Consider the following 8389-nt stretch of genomic DNA (forward strand, 5'->3'; position numbering starts at 1 on the left):
CTCCACCACGACGAGGACGGGGGCGAAATCAGCAACTCTCCACCATTGTGAGACAACAATGGCGCACACAACACTACGAAACAGACGGCCTATTTATAGCCAACCGAGAGACACAAGGAGAAATCAAGAACAAGCACACAACACTCAGGGCACCGCTTCTAGCTAGATCGGCCGAACTAAGCGACACAGATTAAAACATCAGCCGATGGCACATATGTTGAGCTTCGTTGCCATCCTCCCAATTCACAGATTGAAACATATAAGCCCATGCATGCATGCCGCAAGACACACACGCAGGAAAGACTGCACAATTGGGTCAACGGCACAAACATGGCCCACACCGAACGTGAAATAGCTAGGCGTACACACTAACACAAAACACGTTAAGAAAATTTACCAACGGAAGCCTAAAGCCACAGTGAATTCTACCCAATGGGGTAGCAGAGAAATACATCCCGGCAAGCCAAGTGGGTAAACGTGGTGAGAAAATCTTGACGGCAAATAAGGGTTTGGGTATTAACAATAAGTAGAACACCAGAATCTACTGAACAACCTTCTACCTCTAGGCTCTAGCATACCTTGATATAGAAGTAGTATATCACTAGTCGTAGAGCGTTTCGCAGAATACCGAAAAAGGGTTTCCCCTGCTTTATATACAAAGCACCATCACCGATTACAACCGGAAGACCGAATAACGCACACACCCAAGGCAAGATACAAAGGTGCCGGGCACCGACACACCACCCCACCGACAATAGAGAGGTGAACCGGACAACAACGAAGCCAGGCCTCCAAAGCGATGCCTCCAAGAAGGGTACGACCATGGATAGTCGCCACCGCCCGATCCGTGAAGATCAGGTTTTCACCCGGAGCAAGGCGGTAAGAGTGGGAACGCCGCGACGGAGCCTTCAGGAAGGGTACGGCGTCAATTGCCGCCGCCACCGTCGACCAGTCAGAGGACTGGGCAAGTGGTGTACCCCGACGCCCACACCCCATCGTCGCACCTTAACTCCGTCAACCACCCGCAACCACGCCACCCGCGAGGCCATGGTTGCCCGCCCGCACCTGAGACGCACGCTCCGCCCGCAAACGCCGCGCCTCCCGCCGCCAGAGCCGCCGCCCTGCAACCAGACAACCCCGAGACCTATACAAAGGCCCCGGCTTTGGACCAACCGACGGCCCTCGACCGGCAGAACCACCCGCAGACGCTCCGCTGGAAGACCTACGCCAACCCGACCGCGGCCGAGGAACAGGGGAGAAAGGGGAGCGGACGAATCCGGACCGGCACATCCCGTGCCGGCGACAGCCGGCGACAGGTGGCGCGACCGCATCGAGGCCACCCATCCCTCCAACCGAACTCCCCGCCGAGCACGAGGAAAGGAGGAGGAGGAGGAGCGGACGCATCCGGACCAGCAAACTGTGCCGGCGACAGGTGGCGCGACCGCATCTGAGGCCACCCGTCCCTCCTACCTAGCTCCTCCGCGGGCACCCCCGTGACACCCACCATGGTAGCTGGCACATATCTTCGCGAGGCCATCTGCAAACGCGCGCCCGCCGAGGAGGGAAACCAAATCAACCCACCGCCGTAGCCCAGGAAGCTCACCAAGGAGGCCCTCCCGCGCCGAGCGCCGCCGTCCAGGCGCAAGGGCCCGCCTAGACGAGGGTCACCCACCTCCACCGCTGCCGCACCGCCCCCTCACCATCGAGCTCCGGCGAAAGGGCCGCTCGCAGCCCGCAGCGTCAGGGGCGGATCCGGATGCGCCGCCGCGCCATCACTACCCGCTGGCCTGCCACACCCGCACTGCAGCGCCGCCACCCCCCACCAGCATAGCCACGGCAGAGGGCGGCCGCCCACAGCCTAGTGCGCCCCCGACCGCGCCTCGTGGCAACCAGATCTGAGCGCCGCCGCCAGAGACGCCCACGCCATCCCCGGCCAGCACGAGCGCGCCACCACCGCGCCGCCTGTCCCGTCGCCAGCCTGCACCGCCGCTGCACCTCAACGCCGATCAGCAGCCACGCCGCCGCGCCCGTCGCCAAGCGCTGCGTCCCCGACCGGCCGCCGCATCCCGCGCCGAAGCCGCCGCGCGAGGAGACGAGGAACCCCGCCGCCGGCGGCGACGACCGGGCTTCGCCGGGCCGCGCCCTCGGGCGGCGGAGAGGGAAAGGAGAGTAGAGGGGGGAGACCCGGCAGCGGCGGCGGCTAGGGTTCCCTCTCGGCCGCGCGCGGGGCGACGCGAGAGGGAACAGAGCAATGCGTCCGTTTTTCCTTTCTGTGTGTTTCTTTCAGCATCGTTTCGCAGAATACAAACACTAAACATGTTTTTTTGCAAAAAGGACGCGCAGCCTGCCAAACAAAAGGCTCAGATTGGTGAACCAAATCTGAACAATCTGAGCAGAAAATTCAGACTTGCAGAGGAGGCACGGGCAGAAAGTATGATAAGTCAAACCGAATGTGCTTGTTTCTGAATTTATGTATTCAGGATCTCTACAATCCTCAGCAGGAATGTCGACCGTGACCTGCGCGCGATCCCTTGATGATGAAGCTGTTAATTCTGTCTTTACCTAGCGGCATAACCTGAACTTCCTCTGCTTTCCTCTGTTGTTCTGCACTCTGAATGTTTGCCTGTACCTAGCTTTCCTCTGCTTTTGCTCTGTTTTCTCAAATCTGAATTCTTGCCTGTAGCTTCATGTTTTGGGTGTCAGATCGACCTAGGGCCCCGACAATCTGAATGCTTTTGCTCCTCCCGATCGTGGCACGGATAGAGATGCTGCCTCCTCACGCTACCTCCGCTCCAGAACTCATATCGATTGGCGTAATTAACAGAGTACTCACTCATGACAGTGTACCATTTCTTGTTCAAATCAAGCTCAGTTTTATATATATGGTTCAAAAATCACACACACGCGCGCACACACACACATATCCGTGCTAGCTTCATATATTGTTGCACGGCTGGGCACAAACAAACTCCTTTATTACAAACCAACACGATAGCCAGCCAGCTCCATGATCGTGAACACCAAAGCTTGAGCTGGAGAAACAAATGAAGCAAGCCATCCAATGCCGCTTGCTTGCGTGACACACCAATCCAATCAAGCACATACCCACATGAGGTGTATATATAGCTTGGTGAAGAAAGCACACCATTTATTTATTCCTCCATGCGCAGCAACACCCTCATCATTCTGCAGATGGAACTTGTGACAAACACACATGATTGCAAAACAGACAGTCAATGGGAAATGAAGCACTTCCGAGATCAAGCTGCGAGAGAGGTCACGACTTGATTGTAACGCCAATAGGCTCATGCATGGTCCATGTAAGCCGGTCGACCTCCCTTTGCATGCTCCAGATTACCTAGGACACAAAGAATGGAAACCCAAAACATTAGTCACATAGTACATCAATTACACTTGCTCAATCTACTTGCGCATCCAACAAAATAAATCCATGCCGAACGAACCTTACCTTAGAACAGAGACTCTCGGGAGGGCATTCTTGTAGTAGGACGAGTGGCGTGTTTCGAAGAGCGACGGGTCATGATCCCAAAAGTTGTCCCATTCGAGCATGTCCCACCAGTCCTTCTCACAATCCACCACCGGCTTAGGACCATAACGTGATGCCACTGGTAGCCGCCTCAGGCCCCAACAGTCCCTGAGGCTGACCGTCTCCAACGCCGGAGCCCACATAACTGTGGCATCACATATCTGTTCTAGCTTGTGCAGATGGTATAGCTTGATGTGCTTCAGCTTGTTGAATCTGACACTAGAATATCTCTTTGGAGGGAAATGTTTGTCGTCCAGTGGGAAAATATGTTGGAGATTAGGGCAGTGCGCAATCTGAATGGTCTCCAAATTATACAATGCGAAGCGAATATAGTGGACGAACACCAGCCTAGGACAGTTATGCAAGTATATGTGTTGTAAGTTATCAAAGTTGTAGTAGTACTTATATGAAGTGACTCTATCCCAGATGCAATGGACCATCGGGAGATCAACTGCAGAAAATATCCTTAGTGACTCAAAGCCCCTATATTTACCCCAACAAGGGAATAAAGTGTGCAGCTTGGGGCACCTCTCAACATGGCACCATTCTAGATGGTTCCAATATCTTGATCCCGCCGGAAGGATAACTGTGATTGATATATTGTCATGCACATGCAATGATTTAACTTGAGTCAAACCTTCGCGAAATTCTTTATCATTTATACTCTCTAAGTGGTGGCTCCCTTCACCAATCTCGATATGCATGCCCAAAGGATAAAGTTGTCGTCTGTCCCATACCAAGAACGAGCGCGTGACAACATCCTTGCTAAGGACAATATCACTATAAGGTAAGAAGAGCCCTATAGGAACCATACCCTCTTGGATAGGCCCAATGTCCTCCATACTTTTGGTGATGTTGACCCGGTTATGGATCTTAGAAGATATATGGATGTGTATCTTGGAGTCAGGCCAAGTAATCCGAGAGAGTCCCATTATGGCGGACAAAAGGAACCTTCCCTCTATAAAAGCCATAACTTCCTCCAGGGAAGAGGGCATCTGTTCTCCATGGTAGATCGTTGATCTAGTCTTCCCCCGAGTGTCTACATGTAGAACTCTCAATGAACGGTTTCCTTCATTCCAAAGTAGGCTACAGAGTTGCTCACAACCTAGCAAGAATAGCTTCTTGAGCCGTGGGACATCCATTGCACGGAGATCAAGAGTTTCAATGGATGTGTCAGAGAGGTCCAGCTCCTCAAGATTGGGCAATGCACGAAAGAAAATGTTGCGCAATTGAGCACAACCCTTTAGGGAGATCCTTCTCACCTTGGCTTCTTGAACTATAGAAAGATAAGACTTGGGACGCAGTTCCCTTTTTGGCAGTTCTATGGGATGTGTCCATTTCTCTGCCGGGCCATAACCATCAAAGCTAAAACTCTCGAGTGATGGAGGGGCTCCTTCGATTGCAACATGCTCCAAGCTAGAACAACCATCAAGGATAAGAACCTTCAAGTTTTCCGCTGATGATATTTCTGGCAATGATTCCATATGAATGTTACCTGACAAGTCAAGGAGCTCCAGATTCATCATATCCACCGAAGAGCATGTCTCCACTGTGATCACATCTAAGGATTCGGTCACCCGGAGCTTGTGAAGATTTTGTAGCTTTTTCCATGCATGACTTACAGTTCTCCAAGAGACGCCCATGGTATTTACCTCCTTGAGATTGGTCATTAGCTCTATCATATAGGCCAACAGGGCAAAATCTGTGAAGCGTATGTCAAGCACCGACATGTTTGGGAAACATGGAGCTCCACCTTGCTCCTCCCCAGTGTTTGTGCAATGGTCAAGCCAAAGAAATTTTAGGTTGTGGCAGCATATGAAAGGAGGGGATGGAAAATTAAAGCTGCAATTGCACAATTTTAGCACGCGGAGGTTGTTGGCTAGTTGAAATAGACCATTTGGTATTTGTAGTTTACCATCTCCCCCAAATGTTACAAAATATGATGATGCATTGACAGGACCAGCTGAGATATCTTTTTCTCCTAGTTGGTTGGAAGAGATTGAAATCCAACGCTTAAATAGATCTCTTCGTTGACCGAAATGTTCTGCCAATCTTTTTGTTTTCTTGGATGGATTGCACAACAATTGTATCACTCCATACAATGCATTGCCAACCTCACATGATTTTTCCCCTTGAAGGATGTCATCACATATCCAGTAGTTGCAAGCATGTGTATCCCAGTCATAGTCAACACTGATAGGTTTTTTATGTAGTAGCCCTGTGAGGAATAGTGAATACAAGAAACAATCCAAGACTATTGATGGTTTGATATCATCCATGCCAGTATAACCAATCACTTCAGTAGCTTCTTCATGCAATAAACGATACAATAGCTGCTCCGAGTGGTCATCCTCATTGGGACATAAATAAATTGTTTTAAAATAAGAAGGACTTGAGTTTACCTTCTCTTTTCTCTCCGAGAGCTGAAATCTTCCATAATTGGTCCATAAAAGTAATCCTAAGGCATAGGTTCCAAAATCAGGATTAGGAATGCCACACTCTGTCAAATCAATATCTTCTTCTCCCCCATAGTGAAAAATCAGCAGGAACCTTTCATTTCTTAGAGACGCATTGATCTCTCTTCCGATACTTGGTATCTCCACTCTAGAGCTCACGTCTATACCTCTAAAATCATCATCCTCATCCTGCTTATCAAACATGTGCATCAAACGGTGAAGGTTTAACTCCTCCGCGATTGCCCTCTGCATAGTTCTCCTATTTTTCCACATAGAGCAGTCTACATGGATAATTTTGTCAAAATGCTCTGTCATGTCAGGATCACTTCTTTCAGATTTCAGGAGTTCAGATGTGGCTTTGAGAACAGCAGAGGCTCCAACACCACAGCCGAGCCAGCCACCAAAGAAGAATGACTTAGCTCCTTTATTTGACTCTAAGCGCAGCATAAGATCCAACAGCTTTCTCGGGGCGTCATCAAAGTCATGTACCTCCTGTAGCAATGAAAGAATGGTAGATATGACTTCTAAAAGTGTTGGAGAGTTTGTGCTCTGTGTAGCTTAGAATGAAATAAAACAAAACCATAGTTTTAAATAGCCAGCTATTAGCCTCGCTATAGCTTTTTGAGCAAGGTGCCGCTAAATGGTACTCATGTACAATAGTACGCTAATAGCCGGGCTATACCCCCACTATAGCTGATTTGGAGAACCACCGCTATTTGGTACTCATGCAATGTGAGCCCGCTATTTAAAACATTGAAAAAAAAACAGGTGCAGTTCTGCAATGCTGGATGTTAGATGTCCTAGCGTAGCCTTGGGGCAGATTACCACTGTTGTGCACATGCTAACAAGATCAAGTTCTGAACAAACAACAACTCCCATGTCAGTAGGCATCACGTGAGGTTAGTAAGGAGAGATCAGATGCACTAACCAGTTCTATTGGATGATCCATTTGATTGTTCTCCAAAGAAAGAAGTAACTAGTAGTGCTACCAGCAGCAAAAGAAAACCATGTCAGCCACACCACAGATGTTGATCTGACACTGCAAAAACAGAATTAAATAATAAGCTACTTCGTTTGTATACGGGATGCATTTAGGTTTCCAGCTGCAGTACCTTGAGTTAGTAGTCCTGTAGTCGAGGAGGACAGGAGGAAGAAAATAATCCAAGAAAGAAATACATCCAGCCCCAGATGAAGATATCAAGACATCGAGGATGAAAAACATGGCTGCCGGATATACATCTAACCCATCGCCTGCAGATTAGACCAATACTCCGCTCCCGGCCCACAAATGTCGCTGATCTCACACTGCATGCAAAACGAGAGGCATGCAAATCATACATGCATGCCTATGCATTGTGTACAGAGAAATAAATGTGTCAGATGAAGAGATGCGTCACCTGAGCTCACCTTGCTCGATCGAAATCCAAGATGATTTTTCACTCACGTCGGTCGGTGGCAGCAGAGCTCAGCTAGCTCTCAGTCTCAGGAAAGGAAAGCAAATTGTTGCTTGCAGATAGATGGGTGCATCGCTTTGCTTTCTCTACCCAAAGCAAAGCATTCTCTTTATCTCCATGCATGGTTCCTTGCTTGGGCACTTTAGCAGCCTTTTCTTTTTTGCTTTTTCTTGGCTGCATCTGTTGCTTTATCACGGACTACAGATATAGAGGCAAAGGACCGGTGGTGGTAACTTGTAACATATTGTTCTGGATCCCACCTTGTGGATGCAAAAGAGGATTAGAAAGCAACATATGGACTTCAAACTTGGCAGGATAAGAAAGCATTATGCCAGTCAGAAGCGAGACTGAACTTGATGTTTTCCCTGCTCCCAAAGTAAAAGGTAGTAACATGTGACGGCACAGACGAGCTGAGTGACAAAGATCACCAGAGTACCATCCGGAGCATCAGAACTCAAAATGCACACCAAAATTACAACAGCTAGCAAGTCAAAGGGCGTTCAGATGTTTCACCGGGCACTTTGTACTGAACCCGTGCGCGCCTTATCTTTCTGTACCAGCAGTGCTCATAGAAACTTCAGACTTCAAAATGAGGCCCAGACAGTTGCCTGTGCACCCACTGCATGAGGGAACAGCTGGCCTGGAGGAGGTGACTGAGGCACCACCACCTCCTTGATCAGCACGCCCGTCCGAAGACCACAATGATTTATAAACGACCTTACCCGAGTGAGGGTGATTGCTCATATTTTGAGATGTGGTCTGAAACTGGTGTAGTTATTTCAGAGTCGGTGGATCCTCTGATCCCTGTGGAGTTGGAACAGCGTTTTTACATGTGGCAAAGAGTGAATCCGTTCTTCTTCAGGAAGCTGAAAAGAGTATCGTCACAGTTGCATGAAATGGATGAGATTGTGTCCTGTTCAGCAGGGGAAAGA

The 8389-nt window shown here is 49.4% G+C and overlaps 1 protein-coding gene across 3 annotated transcripts; it reads right to left on the reverse strand.

Annotated features, from left to right (window-relative positions):
• Window positions 1-2858: 2858 nt before the first annotated feature.
• LOC123170538 (uncharacterized) lies at window positions 2859-7533 on the reverse strand. 3 transcript variants are annotated; one of them, XM_044588398.1, is made up of 5 exons: window positions 7411-7533; window positions 7116-7308; window positions 6932-6988; window positions 3470-6495; window positions 2859-3358 (listed from the first exon to the last, which is right to left on the reverse strand). In XM_044588398.1, exons 3-5 carry the CDS (start codon window positions 6950-6952, stop codon window positions 3355-3357), a joined length of 3051 nt encoding a protein of 1016 aa, XP_044444333.1. In that variant the 5' UTR covers window positions 6953-6988; window positions 7116-7308; window positions 7411-7533; the 3' UTR covers window positions 2859-3354. The 3 variants fall into 3 exon arrangements, with proteins under 3 accessions (XP_044444333.1, XP_044444332.1, XP_044444331.1); XM_044588397.1 differs by having other exon boundaries at window positions 6932-7042; XM_044588396.1 differs by having other exon boundaries at window positions 6932-7042; window positions 7401-7520.
• Window positions 7534-8389: the final 856 nt, after the last annotated feature.

This window comes from Triticum aestivum, chromosome 7D (assembly GCF_018294505.1).
Source record: "Triticum aestivum cultivar Chinese Spring chromosome 7D, IWGSC CS RefSeq v2.1, whole genome shotgun sequence".
Classification (NCBI taxonomy): Eukaryota; Viridiplantae; Streptophyta; class Magnoliopsida; order Poales; family Poaceae; genus Triticum; species Triticum aestivum.